The 21,073-nt window shown below is 40.3% G+C and overlaps 1 protein-coding gene across 2 annotated transcripts in view; it reads right to left on the reverse strand.

Moving 5' to 3' along the window:
• LOC106603589 (protein POF1B-like) overlaps positions 1-17,554 on the reverse strand; it is a 49,322-nt gene extending 31,768 nt beyond the window's left edge. For both annotated transcript variants that reach the window (XM_014197454.2, XM_014197453.2), the window contains exons 1-2: positions 16,995-17,554; positions 11,667-11,753 (exon numbers count right to left, since the gene is read on the reverse strand). In XM_014197454.2, the coding sequence (XP_014052929.2) occupies positions 11,667-11,753; positions 16,995-17,333 (426 nt within the window). In that variant the 5' untranslated portion in view covers positions 17,334-17,554. The remainder of the gene's footprint in view (positions 1-11,666; positions 11,754-16,994) is intronic.
• Between the last annotated feature and the right edge of the window lie 3,519 nt (positions 17,555-21,073).

Raw genomic sequence — 21,073 nt, forward strand, 5'->3', positions numbered from 1 at the left:
GAAAGTGCTGTTTGAATGAATGCTTACGAGCCTGCTGCTGCCTACCACCGCTCAGTCAGACTGCTCTATCAAATCATAGACTTAATTATAACATAATAACACACAGAAATATGAGCCTTTGGTCATTAATATGGTCGAATCCGGAAACTATCATCTCGAAAACAAAACGTTTTTCCTTTCAGTGAAATACGGAAACGTTCCATATTTTATCTAACGGGTGGCATCCATAAGTCTAAATATTCCTGTTACATTGCACAACCTTCAATGTTATGTCATAATTACGTAAATTCTGGCAAATTAGTTCGCAACGAGCCAGGCGGCCCGAACTGTTGCATATACCCTGACTCTGCGTGCAATGAACGCAAGAGAAATGACACAATTTCACCTGGTTAATATTGCCTGCTAACCTGGATTTCTTTTAGCTAAATTTGCAGGTTTAAAAATATATCCTTCTGTGTATTGATTTTAAGAAAGGCATTGATGATTATGGTTAGGTACAGTCGTGGAATGATTGTGCTTTTTTCGCAAATGCGCTTTTGTTAAATCATCCCCCGTTTGGCGAAGTCGGCTGTCTTTGTTAGGAAGAAATAGTCTTCACAGTTCGCAACGAGCCAGGCGGCCCAAACTGCTGCATATACCCTGACTCTGTTGCAAGAGAAGTGACACATTTTCCAAAGTTAAAAGAAATTCATGTTAGCAGGCAATATTAACTAAATATGCAGGTTTAAAAATATATACTTATGTATTAATTTTAAGAAAGGCTTTGATGTTTATGGTTGGAGCAACGTGTACCTAAGCGATTATATGCAACGGAGGACAGGCTAGATAAACTAGTAATATCATCAACCATGTGTAGCTAACTAGTGATTAGGATTGATTGATTGTTTTTTATAAGACAAGTTTAATGCTAGCTAGCAACTTACCTTGGCTTCTTACTGCATTCGCGTAACAGGCAGGCTCCTCGTGGAGTGCAATGTAAAGCAGGTGGTTAGAGCGTTGGACTAGTGAACCGTAAGTTTGCAAGATTGAATCCCCGAGCTGACAAGGTAAAAATCTGTCGTTCTGCCCCTGAACAAGGCAGTTAACCCACCGTTCCTAGGCCGTCATTGAAAATAAGAATGTGTTCTTAACTGACGTGCCTATTTAAATAAAGGTGTAAAAAAATCGGAGTCCAAATCGGCGTCCAAAAGTACCGATTTCTGATTGTTATGAAAACTTGAAATCGGCCCTAATTAATCGGCCATTCCGATTAATCGGTCGACCTCTACTCTGTAGTGCCTTGCAGTCGGAGGCAGAGCAGTTGCCATACCAGGCAGTGATGCAACCAGTCAGGATGCTCTCGATATTGCAGGTGTAGAACCTTTTGAGGATCTGAGGACCAATGCCAAATCTTTTTACTTTCCTGAGGGGGAATAGGCTTTGTCGTGCACCTCTTCATGACTGTCTTGGCGTGTTTGGACCATAGTTTGTAGTTTGTTGGTGATGTGGACATCAAGGAACTTGAAGCTCTCAACCTGCTCCGCTACAACCCCGTCGATGAGAATGGGGCGTGCTCGGTCCTCCTTTTCCTGTAGTCCACAATCATATCCTTAGTCTTGGTTACGTTGAGGGATAGGTGGTTATTCTGGCACCACCCGGCCAGGTCTCTGACCTCCTCCCTATAGGCTGTCCCGTTGTTGTCGGTGATCAGGCCTGCAGTGCCTTGCAAAAGTATTCACCCCCTTGGCGTTTTTCCTATATTGTTGCATTACAACCTGTAATTTAAATAGATTTTTATTTGGATTTCAAGTAATGGACATACACAAAATAGTCCAAATTGGTGAAGTGAAATGAAAAAAATTACTTGTTTAAAAAAATGCTAATAAAATGTGTACAGAAAAGTGGTGCGTGCATACGTATTCACCCCCTTTGCTATGAAGCCCCTAAATAAGATCTGGTGCAACCAATTACCTTCAGAAGTCAAATAATTTGTTAGATTGCACACAGGTGGACTTTATTTAAGTAGCACATGATCTGTCACATGATCTCAGCATGTATACACCTGTTCTGAATGGCCCCAGAGTCTGCAACACCACTACGCAAGGGGCACCACCAAGCAAGCGGCACCATGAAAACCAAGGAGCTCTCCAAACAGGTCCGTGACAAAGTTGTGGAGAAGTACAGATCAGGGTTGGGTTATAGAAAAATATCAGAAACTTTGAACATCCCACTGGGCACCATTAAATCCATTATTAAAAAATCAAAAGAATATGGCACCACAACAACCATGCCAAGAGAAGGCCGCCCACCGAAACTCACGGACCAGGCAAGGAGGGTATTAATCAACAAAGAGACCAAAGATAACCCTGGAGGAGCTGCAAAGCTCCACAGCGGAGATTGAAGTATCTGTCCATAGAACCACTTTAAGCCATACACTCCACAGAGCTGGGCTTTATGGAAGAGTGGTCAGAAAGAGCCATTGCTTAAAATAAAAAAATAAGGAAACACGTTTGGTGTTTGCCAAAAGGCATGTGGGAGACTCCCCAAACATATGGAAGAAGGTACTCTGGTCAGATGAGACTAAAATTGAGCTTTTTGGCCATCAAGGAAAACGCTATGTCTGGCATAAACCCAACACCTCTCATCACCCCAAGAACACCATCCCCATGGTGGTGGCAGCATCATGCTATGGGGATATTTTTAATCGGCAGGGACTGGGTCACTGGTCAGAATTTAAGGATTGATGGATGGCTCCAAATACAGGGAAATCCTTGAGGGAAACCTGTTTCAGTCTTCCAGAGATTTGAGACTTGGACATAGGTTCACCTTCCAGCAGGACAATGACCCTAAGCATACTGCTAAAGCAACACTTGAGTGGTTTAAGGGGAAACATTTAAATGTCTTGGAATGGCCTAGTCAAAGCCCGGGGGGTGAATAGTTATGCACACTCAAGTTTTCAGTTTTTTTGTCTAATTTCATGTTTGTTTCGCAAATAAAAAAATAATTTGCATCTTCAAAGTGGTAGGCATTTTATGCAAATCAAATGATAGAAACCCCTCAAAAATATACTTTAATTCCAGGTTGGAAAAATGCCAAAGGGGATGAATACTTTCGCAAGGCACTGTACCACTGTTGTGTCTTCGGCAAACTTAATGATGGTGTTGGAGTTGTGCCTGGCCACACAGTCGTGGGTGAACAGGGAATACAGGAGGGGACTGAGCACGCACGCCTGAGGGGCTCCAGTGTTGAGGATCAGCGTGGCAGATGTGTTGTTTCCTACCCTCACAACCTGGGGGCGGCCCATCAGGAAGTCCAGTATCCAGTTGCATAGGGAGGTGTTTAGTCCCAGGATCCTTAGCTTAGTGATGAGCTTTGAGGGTACTATGGTGTTGAACGCTGAGCTGTAGTCAATGAATAGCATTCTCACGTAGGTGTTCCTTTTGTCCAGGTGGGAAAGGGCAGTGTGGAGTGCAATAGAGATTGCATCATCTGTGGATCTGTTTGGGCGGTATGCAAATTGGAGTGGGTCTAGGGTTTCTGGGATAAGGGTGTTGATGTGAGCCATTACCAGCCTTTCAAAGCACTTCATGGCTATGGACATGAGTGCTACGGTTCTGTAGTCATTTAGTAAGGTTGCCTTAGTGTTCTTGGGCACAGGGACTATAGTGGTCTGCTTGAAATATGTTGGTATTACAGACTCAATCAGGGACATGTTGAAAATGTCAGTGAAGACACCTGCCAGTTGGTCAGCACATGCCCGGAGCACACGTCCTGGTAATCCGTCTGGCCCCGCAGCCTTGTGAATGTTGACCTGTTCAAAGGTCTTACTCACGTCGGCTATGGAGAGCGTGATTATACAGTCGTCCGGGACAGCTGACGCTCTCATGCATGCCTTAGTGTTGCTTGCCTCGAAGCGAGCATAGAAGTTATTTAGCTCGTCTGTAGGCTCGTGTCACTGGGCAGCTCGCGGCTGTGCTTCCCTTTGTAGTCTGTAATAGTTTGCAAGCCCTGCCACATCCGAAGAGCGTCGGAGCCGGTGTAGTGCGATTCAATCTTAGCCCTGTATTGACGCTTTGCCTGTTTGATGGTTTGTCGGAGGGCATAGCGGGATTTCTAATAAGCTTCCGGGTTAGAGTCATGCACCTTGAAAGCGGCAGCTCTACCCTTTAGCTCAGTGCGAATCTTGCCTGTAATCCATGGCTGCTGGTTGGGGTATGTACGTACAGTCACTGTGGGGACGACGTCCTCGATGCACTTATTGATAAAGCCAGTGACTGATGTGGTGCACTCCTCAATGCCATCGGAAGAATCCCGGAACATGTTCCAGTCTGTGATAGCAAAACAGTCCTGTAGTTTAGCATCTGCTTCATCTGACCACTTTTTATAGACCGAGTCACTGGTGCTTCCTGTTTTAATTTTTGCTTGTAAGTAGGAATCAGGAGGATAGAGTTGTGGTCAGATTTACCCAATGGAGGGCGAGGGAGAGCTTTGTACACGTCTCTGTGTGTGGAGTACAAGTGATGTAGAATTTTTTTCCCTCTGGTTGCACGTTTAACGTGTTGATGGAAATTTGGTAGAACTGATTTAAGTTTCCCTGTGTCGTGTCTTTGGGCACCATTAAACTGAAGACAAATTTATCAAATAACTCCCTGTAATTATTATTACGCGATTAAACTGATTAATCGTTTAACTGTAATTAACTAGGAGATCGGGGCACCCAGGAAAATATTCAGATTACAAAGTTATAATTTTCCTAATATAACTTTCCTATATTATAACATTATATTATAGTATCTGACCGATTATCTTCTGGTTTAAATGGTGTATTTTACCTCGTCCAGTCTCATTCCAAACGTCGTAAATTGTTGTATCTGCACGAACCCAGTCTTCACTAAGTCATCCATACATCAACTGTCTTAAAATCATTTATTTACTAAACAAAGTAATTCACAGAAAGCATACAAACAGTAGTTATCGTCACAAAGAATTGGTAGAGTAATGTTCCCTAGTGGGCTAAACCGGCATGGCGGCTTGTTAAACAAACAAGGGGTTGGGGGCAGCGGAGAAGGCAAAACAGAGTTGATAAATATTAACAAATGATATGCTAATCCTTTGCACATGAACGCTCACTCATTCGGGAACAGTTGCAATCAATATATATTTACGCTCAGTGTGTCGTCGGGATCCTTGTTGGAGAGTTTTTGTCCTGTTGGAGAGTTTTTGTCCGCATTCTCTCTCTCTCGGTTAGAATGGATCTTTCAAAGCGACATTCATTAATGTCGTTATAGAATAGATATTTCGTCAGTCTTCGCGTTCAATGATACAGAATTTCTAGCTGCAGACTAGCAATTAATATCAAAGACTTGTTATTATTCTGTCGGTATCGATAGTCTAAGGGTTTAACCACGTGGTATGGTTAAACTTCAGTAGAGGAATGCATGGTCAAACCTTGGCTCTCTCTTCTGAGGTAAGCTGGTCTGGTGAAAGAAACCCTGGGTGGGGGTTTTATTCGGAATGACAGAAAAAGGCTGTCTCATGACGCCAGGTCTCGTCTGTTCATGGGGGCGTGCCGAAGACTTGGTAAAACTTTAAACAGAAAATACAATTCTCTCACATTAACATCTTACCAGCGTCTCAACATATTCCAAATAGCTTTAATCTTATTAAATCATTGTATACAACCATTTAGATGCAAGTCCCATAGCTGAGGCTATTATATAAACCTTAGTATGGGAATATGGCAATATTGTCTCTAATGAGTATCACAAAATTGTACCAAGCGGACCAGTTCGTAGCTGGATTCTTCACCGATCTTTTATACCTTCTCCAGAACATAAATGTTGTTCGGTTCTCCAATTCTGTGAGGTGGAAGAATCCTTTGTTCTCTCCATGAAAACACTCTGTCTCTTTATACTGGGGCCATGAGGCAGGACATTCTCCTTTGGAATTTTACGACCGCCTTCACACAGCCTTGTGTCAGAAGTATAGAGGTTGGCGGATGGTGCATAGAAAACCCAGAGGGCAACGTCATGACACCTGCATTAAAGTCTCCGGCCACTAGGAGCGCCGCTCCTGGGTGAGTGGTTTCCTGTTTGCTTAATTCCTTATACAGCTGACTGAGTGCGGTCTTAGTGCCAGCATCTGTCTGTGATGATAAATAAACAGCCACGAAATGTATAGATGAAAACTCTCTTGGCAAATAGTGTGGTCTGCAGTTTATCATAAGATACCTTACTTCAGGCGAGCAAAATCTAGAGACTTCCTTGGATTTCGTGCACCAGCTGTTGTTTACAAATATGCCCCCTCGTCTTACCGGAGTGTGCTGTTCTATCTAGCCAGTGCAGTGTATATCCCGCTAGCTGAATATCCATGTCATCATTCAGCCACGATTCCATGAAACACAAGATGTTACAGTTTTTGATGTCCCGTTGGTAGGATATTCGTGATCGTACCTCAACTGTTCATCTCGTGAAAATCTCCCTTGTATCTGGTTTTTATCACATACAATTTCATCCGCATAAATACACCTTCGAACAAATCAATCTTGTTATAGAATCTGAGACAGTGATTCCGTTTAACCATGAATCCATCTGCAATCTAATACGTACAGGCAATGCATTACCATGGCTACACCTGGAAGTGTGTCAGGTCCTTTTAGACTTCAGTACCTTATCTACAACGGCCTTGTGTGTCCATGTGAACACTGATGTAAGTCAGGTGTGTGAACCAGGGCCCAGGGCATCTGTAATAGTAGAGCCATGGTATTGTCAACCTGCCTGTGTAGTGGGAGGAAGGAGTGTCAGCTTTCTGCCGTTGTGACACTGGAGGGACCTCACAGGAATGAAGAATTTGAGGGGACAAGGTAAATAGAACATGGATATACGCAAATAAAAAATATTTATATAAAAAAATATTATGAGGCCAGTTTTGTCAGACAGACACACACACACACACACACACACACACACACACACACACACACACACACACAGACCTCTAAACAGTTCTCGAGCGATCAACTGAAATTAGGGGTAAGAATACAGCCCCCCTCTAGGTTGTAGTCCCATCTTCATCATCAAGGGCAGCAGAGGGCCAATAAAATGCCAAGCCCAGTCATTCTCATGGCTGGGCTGGCTGCAGATCAATGGCAGTTAGTCTAGCGTGGGAACACACGCCAGAGACTGAGAGAAGCTGTCTAGATCCAAATGACAATTAATCAAAACCCAAGTTTGACGTAGAAACATTCTTCAGTCAATATCAGCATGCCACTACAAAGGCTGCTTAGCTAAGTGATCTCTTATACATTTACCATATTTATTTATGTTACACTGATATTACCTCAGGCAGGTTGCCTAAAGACAAATAGCGATAAAATATGAAGGCATTCCAGATTGTGTTTTTATAAAAGAGTAGACTACATGTTTGTACCTGACAAGACATGTTTAGTAACTCTCTGCCAGGTATTCAGATCCAACTCTGCTGTTAGCGAAAACAGAAACAGATCTATCTAACCAGATAATGAACTACTGAAATGCTCCATCTAACTCAGCAAAAAATTACTAATTTGTTTAACATTTCCATGGCTCAATGTCCTCATGGATTTATTCCAACTGGGTTGGAAATTGCAATACTGTAGTAATAAAATATGAAAAGATTTACTGCTGTAGTGCAGATGATGGGCAGATGTGTAAAGAGGCAGAAAATGACACAGTGAAGAGCAGAAATAGGTCAGTGAGTGGGGGGTGTAAACAGTCCAGGAGTGTATACTCTAAGACAGGACTATTCAAACCCAGGCCTCCAGGTCCACACAACTGCTGTCAAACATTTGCTAATTCATTCAGGAAGCACTCATCTGTGGCAGGAGCGGCACAACTGTTTTGGGACGGGGTACAGGGGAAACATGTTTTTTAAGCCTAATTTAGATATCTTTCTGCTTATAATTACAGACATTTGGTAGGCTATTTGTAAGTCCACTTGTTTCTCTAGAACAGAGGTTTTCAAACTGGGTTTGGGGGACCCCTAAAGGTACTGCAGAGGTTCTGCAAATGTTTTTTTGTTTTTTGGGGGGGGTGTGATATATTGTGGGATTTTTTTTATGTGAAAAAATATTGATTTTATGAATATCACTAGCTGCAACAAAATACCATCGTGGATACCATTTTTATGTCTCTGCATCCAGTATGAAGGAAGTTAGTTAGAGGTAGTTTCATGAGCCAATGCTAACTAGCGCAATGACTGAAAGTATAAAGGAACAGTTAGCATGCTATTCGTGCTCATCAGACTTGCCAAAATCTCGAACTATCCCTTTAATGTAGAGGAAATTACAGTCATTGGAGCTAATTACAGGTTTTTTTTCTGTATATAAGTGCTAATTTTCGAGGTTTGAAAGACTGTTTCAGTGTCAACTTAAATGACCAAAACTAGATAGGAACTATATACACTACCATTCAAAAGTTTGGGGTCACTTAGAAATGTCCTTGTTTTTGAAAGAAAAGCGCATTTTTTGTCCATTAAAATAACATCACATTGATCAGAAATACAGTGTAGTCATTGTTAATGTTGTAAATGACTATTGTAGCTGGACACGGCAGATTTGTATGGAATATCTACATAGACGTACAGTGCCTTGCAAAAGTATTCATCCTCGTCGCGTTTTTTCTATTTTGTTGCATTACAACCTGTAATGTAAATTGATTTTTATTTGGATTTCATGTAATGGACATACACAAAATAGTCCAAATTGGTGAAGTGAAATTAAAAAAAATTAAAATAAATAAAATTTAAAACGGAAATGTATTCACCGCCTTTGCTATGAGGCCCCTAAATAAGATCTGGTGCAACCAATTACCTTCAGAAATCACATAATTTGTTAAATAAAGTTTACCTGTGTGCAATCTAAGTGTCACATGATCTGTCACATGATCTCAGTATATATACAGCTATTCTGAAAGGCCCCACCAAGCATAGGGCACCACCAAGCAAGCGGCACCATGAAGACCAAGTAGCTCTCCAAACAGGTCAGTGACAAAGTTGTGGAGAAGTACAGATAAGGGTTGGGTTATAGAAAAATATCAGAAACTTTGAACATCTCACGGAGCACCATTAAATCCATTATTAAAAAATGGAAAGAATATGGGACCACAACAAACCTGCCAAGAGAGGGCCGCCCACCAAAACTCACGGACCAGGCAAGGAGGGCATTAATCAGAGAGGCAACAAAGAGACCAAAGATAACCCTGAAGGAGCTGCAAAGCTCCACAGCGGAGATTGGAGTATCTGTCCATAGAACCACTTTAAGCCGTACACTCCACAGAGCTGGGCTTTACGGAAGAGTGGCCAGAAAAAGCCATTGCTTAAAGAAAAAAATAAGAAAACATGTTTGGCGTTCGCCAAAAGGCATGTGGGAGACTCCCCAAACATATGGAAGAAGGTACTCTGGTCAGATGAGACTAAAATTGAGCTTTTTGGCCATCAAGGAAAAAGCTATGTCTGGCGCAAACCCAACACCTCTCATCACCCCGAGAATACCATCCCTGTGGGGATGCTGTGGGGATGTTTTTCATCGGCAGGGACTGGGAAACTGGTCAGAATTTAAGGAATGATGGTTGGCGCTAAATACAGGGAAATTCTTGAGGGAAACCTGTATCAGTCTTCCAGAGATTTGAGACTGGGAGAGAGGTTCACCTTCCAGCAGGACAAATGGTTCACACTCGAGTGGTTTAAGGGGAAACAATTAAATGTCTTGGAATGGCCTAGTCAAAGCCCAGACCTCCATCGAGAATCTGTGGTAATTGAGAATATGTTGTATGACTTAAAGATTGCTGTACACCAGCAGGAACCCATCCAACTTGAAGGAGCTGGAGCTGTTTTGCCTTGAAGAATGGGCAAAAATCCCAGTGGCTAGATGTGCCAAGCTTATAGAGACATACCCCAAGAGACTTGCAGCTTTAATTGCTGCAAAAGGTGGCTCTACAAAGTATTGACTTTGGGGGGGAGAATAGTTATACACGCTCAAGTTTTCCGTTTTTTTTTGGTGTTATTTCTTGTTTGTTTCACAATAAAAAATTGTTAGCATCTACACAAGGCATGTTGTGTAAATCAAATGATACAAACCCCCCAAAAATCTATTTTAATTCCAGGTTGTAAGCCAATAAAATAGGAAAAATGCCAAGGGGGGTGAATACTTTCGCAAGCCACTGTACAGAGGCCCATTGTCAGCAACCATCACTCCTGTGTTCCAATGGCATGTTGTGTTAGCTAATCCAAGTTTGGCATTTTAAAAGGCTAACTGATTATTAGAAAACCCTATTGTAATAAAACTGGCCTTCTTTAGACTAGTTGAGTATCTGGAGCATCAGCACTTGTGGGTTCGGTTACAGGCTCAAAATGGCTAGAAACAAAGAACTTTCTTCTGAAAGTCATCAGTCTACTCTTGTTCTGAGAAATGAAGGCTATTCCATGCGAGAAATTGCCAAGAGACTTAAAATCTCATACAACGCTGTGTACTACTCCCTTCACAGAAGAGCGCAAACTGGCTCTAACCAGAATAGAAAGAGGATTGGGAGGCCCCGCTGCACAACTGAGCAAGAGGACAAGTACATTAGTGTCTAGTTTGAGAAACAGACACCTCACAAGTCCTCAACTGGCAGCTTCATTAAATAGTACCCGCAAAACACCAGTCTCAACGTCAACAGTGAAAAGGCGACTCTGGGATGCTGGCCTTCTAGGAGGTGGCTAAAAATACATTTTCAGGACTTTTTGGGGAGTAAAAATGTTTGACCATTACAAATCCTATTTTTCCTAACCCTAACCCTAACCCTACCCCTTCACATAACCCTAATCCCAAAAACCATAAACCTAACTCTTAAGCTTAAAGTAGCATTTGAGCAAATTCAGGACATGAAAAAAGTCCTGACTTTTAAAAAAAGTTTTTGTTATCCAACATTCAGGTGAATTGTTAGGACATTGGGGTCTTGAAAAGGTAGGAAGACAAGTACACACACACACACTTTGACTTGACCCAAGAATGCTGTGATGATTATTTAACAACAAATACTGAACAGCAACGAAAGGCAGTCAATGTTTCCAACAGCAAGCTAACATCAACAGCTATAATCATCATGACATCTCTGGCCCAATCAAAGAGAGCTGCTGCCTTCCGACCACAATAAAGGCTGCTGGGATATCAGGGTGGTGTGAGCCACCCTAACCTCGCCCAAAGCTTAGCATTGCATATGACCAGGGACAGGGCAGGTGAACAAAGTTCAACTGCAATATACTGTACTGTACTATACTCTATTCTACTCTATACTCTATAATTTATGTTATACTCCTGATGTTACCTCAGGCAGGTATGAAGAGAGATGAACATAAAACCAAATGAATGTTGAAGGCCAAGTTTTAGCTATAGGGTCTGGTCTGTGGGTGTGTCTCAGAGGAAGCCTTAGTATAAATCGAATCATATGGATCTGAAATGTGCTCCAAGCCACCACTAGGTCAAGCTAGGCCAAGCTTAAGTGCAATATAAAATAGCTGTAATTACAATATGTAAGTGTGTTTGTTCATGTGTAATTAGATTATTGCATGTGCACTACATAACTGCATGTATGCAGTTGTATGTGTGTGTGTCTGTGTGAGATAGTGATACACAAGTAAATGCCATGTACAGGTGTTATAGTCTCTCTCACCTCCTCCTCCTCTTCAACACTAGGCTCAGGGCTCTTGATGGGGCTAGACATCTGGCTAAATACAGAAGGGGTTTTCCCATTGACGTTCTGAAGGAGGCAAAACAAAAACAGGCAAAATGTCATTACAGTAAATATATTTACATAGCACTAGAGGTAGTACTTACTATGTAATAAGTGGCGTGTCCGGGGAGGGGGCCCAGGTTACCTCTGAATATAGTGATACATTTGACAAAGGCGCACTGACAGGAAGACTCATCAATCTCACTGGAGAAAGCATCAGAGTGAGCAAAACAGCGCCCTCTAACTTAGCTTTGACCAATAAACTTTCATTTGATTTCTTTGTGTAGCACATGTTTCTGATGCCATCTGGCCAAAAAGAGCATGACATGTCATATTATTTTTGGACAGACAGTATCTGTAGCCCATGTAGCTGATGCTAAGATAGAGGGCCACTGTTTCCCTCGATCGGATGCTTTCTCTGGTTAAATAGTTGCAGCCTCTTGCGAATTGAAGGAAAATGATGAAACACGGGTAGACAAGATTGAGAAATCATTTTATAGGTTTGTTTTATTTTTATTTTTACATTTTGGGGGGGACTGGCTTCCCTTGGCAGCCATGAATACATGCCACTTGGTAGGCTGAATGTCATTACACGTATTGTGTTGTCTCTTTCCATTAAAATGGCGGGTGCACAATGCACTGTACAGATGAAAACATCCTGACGGCTTGTGTTCTTGACACACATTAAAAGCTAATACAGTTAAATTACATGCCTTTACTATAAAGCCCATAAAAATGCCCATGCACATACAGTGGTTCCTCAATTAAAAGGTTCAAGCTTATGCTGCGACAGTTTGTGGTAGATGGTGGCAAATTGCATCATTCTGTCATTGTGCCACACTATCACAAGGGGGAGTTAGAACGCTGATTATGCTTTTTGTTTCTCTCCCTCTAAAATCAGAAAGAAAGAATTCTAGATAACAAACTGGCTTTATTTACCACAGTGTGAATGCGTGATAGCCCCTCTATATAAAGTGAGTTTCTGAAACACAGAGTCCTTCTTTGCTGATGTGAAGAAGAAACTGAGTGAAAGAGAGTCCAGCGAGGATAGGTTAGGGGGAAAAGGTTGCCCATATTTTCAAGACATGAGCTACTTAATTTATTTTATTTATGAAATGTACTAGTTTAATTAGGCAATGTATTATATTTGTTCAGGCTAGGCCTATTTAGTAGGCTATTTGTCAGCATAAAGCTGAATGACTCAATCATTCATGGCTTTGGATCAAAATAAATAAGTACCAACATTCTTTCTGATCATCTTTAATAAAAAGTGTTTTGGACAAGTCAATCTGCTCATGTTGTATGTTTGTGATCAATTATTTGTGACATTGTTGTTACAATGAAGCATGTAAATTAAATAAATTAAATAAATCCTATTTATAATGAATAATCAGATGCATGTTTCAAGCTTGTCAATTTCCTGTAAATTTAAAAATATATATATATTATTACCCAACAAAATAACATATTTATTTTTGCCTAATTGTTTTATGACTACAGACAGTAGGCTATTATTCCTCTTTTCCTACATTAATTCATTTGTCTGCAAGTCTATTCAGCATTTGGCAAAAAATAAACCATGCCATGAATTAAGAACGATATATTTTTCTTTTCACAATACAATGCGACAAATGGACAACTCAAATCGATTTAAAGAGCCATCTAATATTAGACAACAAATAAATATACTAAAACAATAACTTCAAAAACAGTCCATTCATCGGATTACTTCAAATTGCTGTGCAGGAAAAGGATATCATCCACCGTGCCTGGTCGCAGGTCGCTGGCTTCTCTCTGAAACCACAATGCACTCTGTAGGCGAACCACACAATTACCAGGACAGTAGGCCTCTTGAAGCGATAGAGGAAATCAACAAGATCCATAAGGTCCTAGGGGGTAACTAGCCCCCCCCCCCCATAATTCACATTAACACCACAAGATGTCACCAAATTATTTTTACCCAACACTTTTCCTGGCTTACACTGCTCTTGCTCAACAAAAATGTCTTCTGTATCATCACAGCCTTTGGAGATGTTTCAACAAAACGATTTTGTGGTAAATTGATCGAATTTATTGAAATTGTGAAAATGTTTTACATATATTTCAATGAAGTTATATATTTTTTTTTAAATATACAAGTAGAAAAGCCTTAAGATATATATTCCACTTGTTCAGAGAATGTTTTGGGGCGAATTTTTGAATAAAGTAGTAATATGTTGGATGAGTGTGTTGGGGGCAACCCCTGGGGGCTAGTTACCCTTTTATGGTTATGAATGTGTTTCTACCTGTCATTTAGACAATGACTAACCCGGTTAGTGCTAGTTTATGCTAACTTGCTAGCTAGCAACTTCACTAACAGTAAATGCTAGCCAGCTAGCTAGTTAGCATAAGCTGCTAGGAGTGCTAGTTAGCAACCTTACTACCAGATCGTGACTTAATTGCAGTTGTAAATGTTTCCAGTAGCTACTAATAGCTTTAATTTACTTTACTTTATAGCCTTTTAGCTATTTTACACAGCATTTTATGTCATATCTAGATAGCTAGCTATATTTTTAAGAGAGAACTTTTCAATTGGCATCTCTCCCCGTTTTCAGTCACAGGTGGGGACTGGATTAAGTGTGAACACTGCAGGAGGTGGGCTCATGAGTTGTGCTCCAATTTTACTGGGCAAATATTTATTTGTGACCTATCTACAAATTCATATTGTGCATTAGCAGAGCATAAGAGAGTTACACTGAATGTATTAGTTATGGGCTATTGTAATTAAATGTTATATTCCAATGTTTTTTAATGTTATTAGTTATATTCCATTACAATATTCCAATTAATCTTTTTTTATGACTTAAAAACAACTATTGAAAACCTTTTGCTCCTGAATGTCATTTTTAAGACTGCTGGGATTTAAAATCTTGCAATATTCAAATAATATTTAGTGCAATTGTACATAATGGATTATATGGAAAATGAACAACAAAGAAAGAATAAAGAAAATGAATGTGCAGGTGAGTTAAAAAGAGGGACCTTACATCAAATCTCCTCATAGTGTGGATAATAATTTATTAATTGTGACATGTACAACACCCCCATATTTTATTAAAATAATTTTAAAAAGAAACTAGACTTAAGTATCACTTACTAACGTTTTTCCAAACGTTGCTTTTTTATGTCAGCAATTAGACATTGTTCTTAGCTAGTAACACCCTAGTACCCTACTCTTTCACAATAGCTGACCTTGTGTTATCCACAGTTTTCAGTTGCTCTGTCCCACTCCGTGGTGGATAACACCCACTCTTCGTTCATGCAATGGGCTGTAAGGCACAAGTATCCTGTCAAGTGTAATTGGGCCATTGTATTTACCCAAGTTCGGAACCACCCGCCTGCTGATTTTTTTGTTGCCCAATGCAGGACTAGTGCGAGAGAGAGCCTCGGGCAGAAATATTCACAACCCCATTCATTTACAAAAAGATAGTTTAATAGCTTGGCTAGGTGTGAAAAAAATCCCAACATTTGTGCCAGTTTAGACTACCAATAGACGCTGTGGTCAGTCAGAGTTGATTCCTATCAGCACTATGCTTCTGTTGTCTATTTATGTGTTTGTTTAATATTATCCTGCAACCGCAAAATGTCGGATAAAGCAATTTCACAAATCCGTCTGTTTTAAAATGTTGCTATGCTGTAATAAAGCATCAGAACAGACTCTCTGGTATTATTTTATTTAGTGTTGTTCACACTGTTCCAAACGGGCAGAAAAATGATATTGTAATGTAACAGCTCCTATCGGTAGACTGATGGACTGGCCACCCCTCATAGCCTGGTTCCTCTCTAGGTTTCTTCCTAGGTTTTGGCCTTTCTAGGGAGTTTTTCCTAGCCACCGTGCTTCTACACCTGCATTACTTGCTGTTTGGGGTGTTAGGCTGGGTTTCTGTACAGCACTTTGAGATTTCAGCTGATGTAAGAAGGGCTATATAAATTGATTTGAACAGCTCCTGTTTGTCATGCAACAGTATCCCTTGTGCTTTTGAAAATGACAAAATACATTTTTCTGCAACTCTACGCTCTCACATCCCTCCCTCCCTTTCCTCACCCTTGTGCGCATGAACCAACTACGTAGCGGATCCCGTTTAAAAAATAGAGACGCCCCGAATGTCACCGTAGGATTCCCACTTTAAATGGCACTTCCAAGTTCATTTACTGCTGCATGCTATCCTTATTTCAATTCCTGACCTTCAATGCAAAAACAGAAACAGTACTTTTGGAATTGATGTATGATGTATTTGAACAGGGAAATGTACCGAACCTATGCTGAGTCTTTTAATTCATTGAATTATCATAATTATTATTATTAAGGTTCAAAATGACATGGCCCGCCTAAACTGAGTGTGCCCCACCATTCAAAACGTTTTGGACATGCCACTGTTATTAGTTACATGTTACACATTCAATCTCAAAGAAGAAAAAACACTTGAATTTCTGTAGCACTTCAGAAGATGAACATCAGAATAAGTTCAAAGAGAAACACAGCTGCAGTTAGACTGATGACAGGGCTGTTGAATCAGAGTGGCTTAAGAAGTTGCTGTAATGTGTGTTTGTGTTATAGACTGTATGTTTGTTTATGTGTAACTCTGTGTTGTTGTTTTTGTCGCACTGCTTTGCTTTATCTTGGCCAGGTTGCAGTTGTAAATGAGAACTTGTTCTCAACTGGCCTACCTGGTTAAATAAAGGTAAAATAAAACATTTAAAAAACATTTTTATAAAAAATTGCTTTATTATAAGGTGTGGCAGCTGGTTTGAACTTGACTAGGATTGGCTCGCTCCATAACATAAGTACCCTGTGGGATCCAAGACAAGACAAGCATTCAGTAAATGATGCTTCATTCATATTTTTCATTTTCTCTGGTGTAGGGTTATACTGGAGCAAATGGATGCTCCGTTACTACCAAATCACTATCACAAAAAAAAGCATGTGGCTTTTCCTGTACAGGATTATCAAATGAATAATGAATGGTTAGGGACAATTACACAGTGGGCAGATTATGATAGACCTGTCATGTGGACATGCTGTTCTATTTATTTGCTCATAGATGGTGGATTCTCCGATGGTCCCTATGTGATCATAAGTAGCCTAATAGATGATGCCGAAGTGAACAATTCTCTACATACTTAAGATACATTTTATAATATTATTGAATGTTAAATTGTTATACTCTTACAGGCACTAAACCAATTTCTTTACAAAATAAATCATACAGTGTATTGTAATAAACTCACCTCTACAATTTGTTCTCTGTAGATGTCTGATTCTTCCAAACTATTTACACGGACCCTCTGGATATTCTGCAAATATACAGGTGACACCATCTGCTGCATAACCTGGGGGGGCTGGTTGACCAGCACATACTGCATCTGCTGCTGCGGAATCGCCTGCTGAACGGGCATCAGGTAGCGCACGGTATCGTAGCCATTACCGATGCCATACTGTACCGGAGCAGACGAAACACTCATAGTTCTGTAACCGTCGATGTATTGACCCGGCGATAGAACTGTGGTGGCTGGGTCCGACGAGACGCTGACGGTCCTGGACGACGTGGGGGTATTCTGAATAGACATCTTGCTGCGAGTGCGAAGAATAAATTCCACCCAGGTAAAAACTTTGGTTAGATGAGTGCGCGCGTGCGAACTTTTATCACTAAAATATTGTAGCAGAGTAAACTAACTAGGTCCAGTCTCTGGAATACTGAACTTTGAGAACTGTGAAGGTGTTTTGTGTTGTACTACTACGCAACGAAAGCATTGGGGGCGGATATCTATGCAAATGTACTCCTGACATACCTTGTTGTTCTCAAATCACAGGGAATGTAGCCTACCTGAAGTCTAGGCAAATGTAAGGTGGGAGGCAACCAACGTCTCTACAGTACGTTCAGTTCGCCTCAACGTTTACTACGTTTCATGACGGTTTGTAGGTCTACCTAACGACGTTTTCCCAAAACGGTATACACCGTTCTTCAACAGCCTTGAATACATTCTCCCCCGTTTGGTAGGTGTGCTGAGGAGTCACCAGCTAAAATTACAAACTCGTGCAGCACACCATATAGTAGGCTAACTTAACTGCCTTCTGGGCCACCATAATCACGTTTTTACAACTGGTCGTTCAGTAGTTTTCGTTGAATTAACGATGCACACCGTTGTCGTTTCTGAAAGCAACCCAAGCCACTTAGATACACTGTATAAAATGAATTTGTCAACTGTATGATAGTACTCTAACATTAATTCATACACATACTAGTAAGGACCAACACAATAAATATGTCACTGTATGGATATTAATATGATTTATTCCAGCTCGTTCCAGGTATTAACCTGTATGCTACTACCGCCTATTTTTGGAAATCTGTCCCTCTATAGAATATAATGCATATGTCATCAATACTTTGAGCTGCGGTAGGGTTAGACCATTGTTTTTGTGCACATTCTAATAAAGATGTAATTTCCTTCTCACTTGATTACTCAACTGTCCACCCTGGTGTTGGGTGCTTAAAAATAAATACAATTTATTTTATTTAGGCGTGTACATTTAAGTTATTTATACAAAGCCAAATCAAATCTTTCACTGAAAATAGTTTACTCAATTGACTAAACAAGCAAAAGGATATTTGATTGCAAATACAGTTTTAAAATCAACAGACATTTGACCAAAGTGCAAATGACCAGGTAATTACAGGCTGAAATATTTGACAAACAGTGTTTCAGCCAGCTGAGTCACACAGCAGTATAGAATACAACCATGAAAAACATAAATATGATAGTCGGTAAAATATAACAATACAGCAAAGCAAGTCTAAGCAGTCATAAAGGTAACAACATTGTATGGTAATTTTCCATTTTCATAATAGAAAGACAGGATGATGAAGATAAAGCCTATACTGGATTCAGGGTTGGGGTCAATTCTCTAATTCCAATACAATGATAGAAAAAAAATCCTAATTTGAAAATGGATTCTATTCTTGAATTTGAAGTTCAAATCACTCCCTGAATTGACTCAACTGAAAATGATCATCCAAGCATGTATTAATATATACCAAAGTAATAATCAATTTGTGGTTGACAGCAAAATGCAGCTGGAGCCAATGAAAACAATAATTGTCCAATAAATCATAAAAAACAGTAGCAATGTTGTTCCTAAGCTAGACATGCTCACATACTGTAAGTAAAAGCATGCAGTAAGCCCTGCCAAGTGTTTCAACAGGAATGAGAGAAAAGGTACATAACATAACATGCATTGCTGAGTAAAGGGGCAACAGGTTCAAGACTTCAAGAATGTGGTTTGTTAAGTTCATATGATAATACATGATCATGCAATAAAAAATTAAAAAATAGATAATGCTTTGGAAAGAAATTCAATAAAAGTTATTCGTAAAGTACTTTCGGATTCTCTGTGAGGAAAAAGTGTATTACATCATTGTAAAGACATAGATAAAAGCTAAAAAGTGTGACTTCTCAGTAATGCATGACTGCTGAAACAACATTAAGCAACAAAACTAGTAATTCTAATAAAAATCAACATGGCCATGGGACATGAGGCAGAGGTGCAGAATCAGGCATCATATAGATTAGAAACATGATCACGAAAGTAAAGTATAAGGCCTGAGTAAGAATGTAACAGTACAGTTCTCCTGATACTTTGGCAACTGACCTACTCAGACGGTGCTTTGCAACAGTGGTCCAATAAAGTACAATTACAGTACAGAACATGCACACTTTGGCACAACAGCCCCCATATCCTAGTCCATTCAGGGTTTTACTCAAAGCTCAAAATAAAAATTCAAAGCAGATTCTCTAAAGTAACTATGTACAACTTAGACATGCCTGTCAAAATACAGTATCCACCTTTACGTGTGTGTATCGCTCTGTACATACATTTACATAATGTGCACTGAACAAAAATATAAACGCAACATGTAACGTGTTGGTCCCATGTTTCATGAGCTGAAATAAAATATCCCAGAAATGTTCCATACGCACAAAAAGCTTATCGCTCATATTTTGTGCACAAATTTGTTTACATCCCTGTTAGTGAGCATGTTGTCCTTTGTCAAGATAATCCATCCACCTGACAGGTGTGGCATATCAAGAAGCTGATTAAACAGCATTATCATTACACAGGTGCACCTTGTGCTGGGGCCAATAAAATGTGCAGTTGTGTCACACACACCACAATGCTACAGATGTCTCAAGTTGAGGGAGTGTGCAATTGGCATGCCGACATCAGGAATATCCATGAGAGCTGTTGCCAGAATTTCTCTACCATAAACCGCTTCCGTCACTTTAGAGACTCATTCTGATTGGCTGGGCCTGGCTCCCCAATAAGTCGGCCTGGCCCCCAAGTGGATGGGCCTATGCCCTCCCAGGCCCACCCATGGTCGCGCCCCTGCCCAGTCATGTGAAATCCATATATTAGGGCAATAAATAATTTATTTCAATTGACTGATTTCCAGACAGTTGAAGTCGGAAGTTTACATACACACCGTAGCCAAATACATTTACGCTCAGGTTTCACAATTCCTGACATTTAATCCTAGTAAATATTCCCTGTCTTAGGTCAGTTAGGATCACCACTTTATTTAGAAGAATGTGAAATGTCAGAATAATAGTAGAGAGAATGATTTATTTCAGCTTTTATTTCTTTCATCACATTCCCAGTGGGTCAGAAGTTTACATGCACTCAATTAGTATTTGGTAGCATCGCCTTTAAATTGTTTAACTTAGGTCAAACGTTTCAGGTAGCCTTCCACAATAAGTTGGGTGAATTTTGGCCCATTCCTCCTGACAGAGCTGGTTTAACTGAGTCAGGTTTGTAGGCCTCCTTGCTCGCACACGCTTTTTCAGTTCTGCCCACACATTTTCTATAGGATTGAGGTCAGGGCTTTGTCATGGCCACTCCAATACCTTGACTTTGTTGTCCTTAAGCCATTTTGCCACAACTTTGGAAGTATGCTTGGGGTCATTGTCTGTTTGGAAGACCCATTTGCAACCAAGCTTTAAGATTGGAAATTGCTCGCAAGGATGAACCTGACTTGTGGAGGTCTACAATTTATTTTATGAGGACTTGGCTGATTTATTTTGATTTTCCCATGATGTCAAGCAAAGAGGTACTGAGTTTGAAGGTAGGCCTTGAAATACATCCACAGGTACACCTCCAATTGACTCAAATGATGTCAATTAGCCTATCAGAAGCTTCTAAAGCCATGACATTTTTTCTGGAACTTTCCAAGCTGTTTAAAGGCACAGTCAACTTAGTGTATGTAAACCTCTGACCCACTGGAATTGTGATAGTGAGTTATAAGGGAAAT

This window comes from Salmo salar, chromosome ssa04, assembly GCF_905237065.1.
Source record: "Salmo salar chromosome ssa04, Ssal_v3.1, whole genome shotgun sequence".
Lineage (NCBI taxonomy): Eukaryota > Metazoa > Chordata > Actinopteri > Salmoniformes > Salmonidae > Salmo > Salmo salar.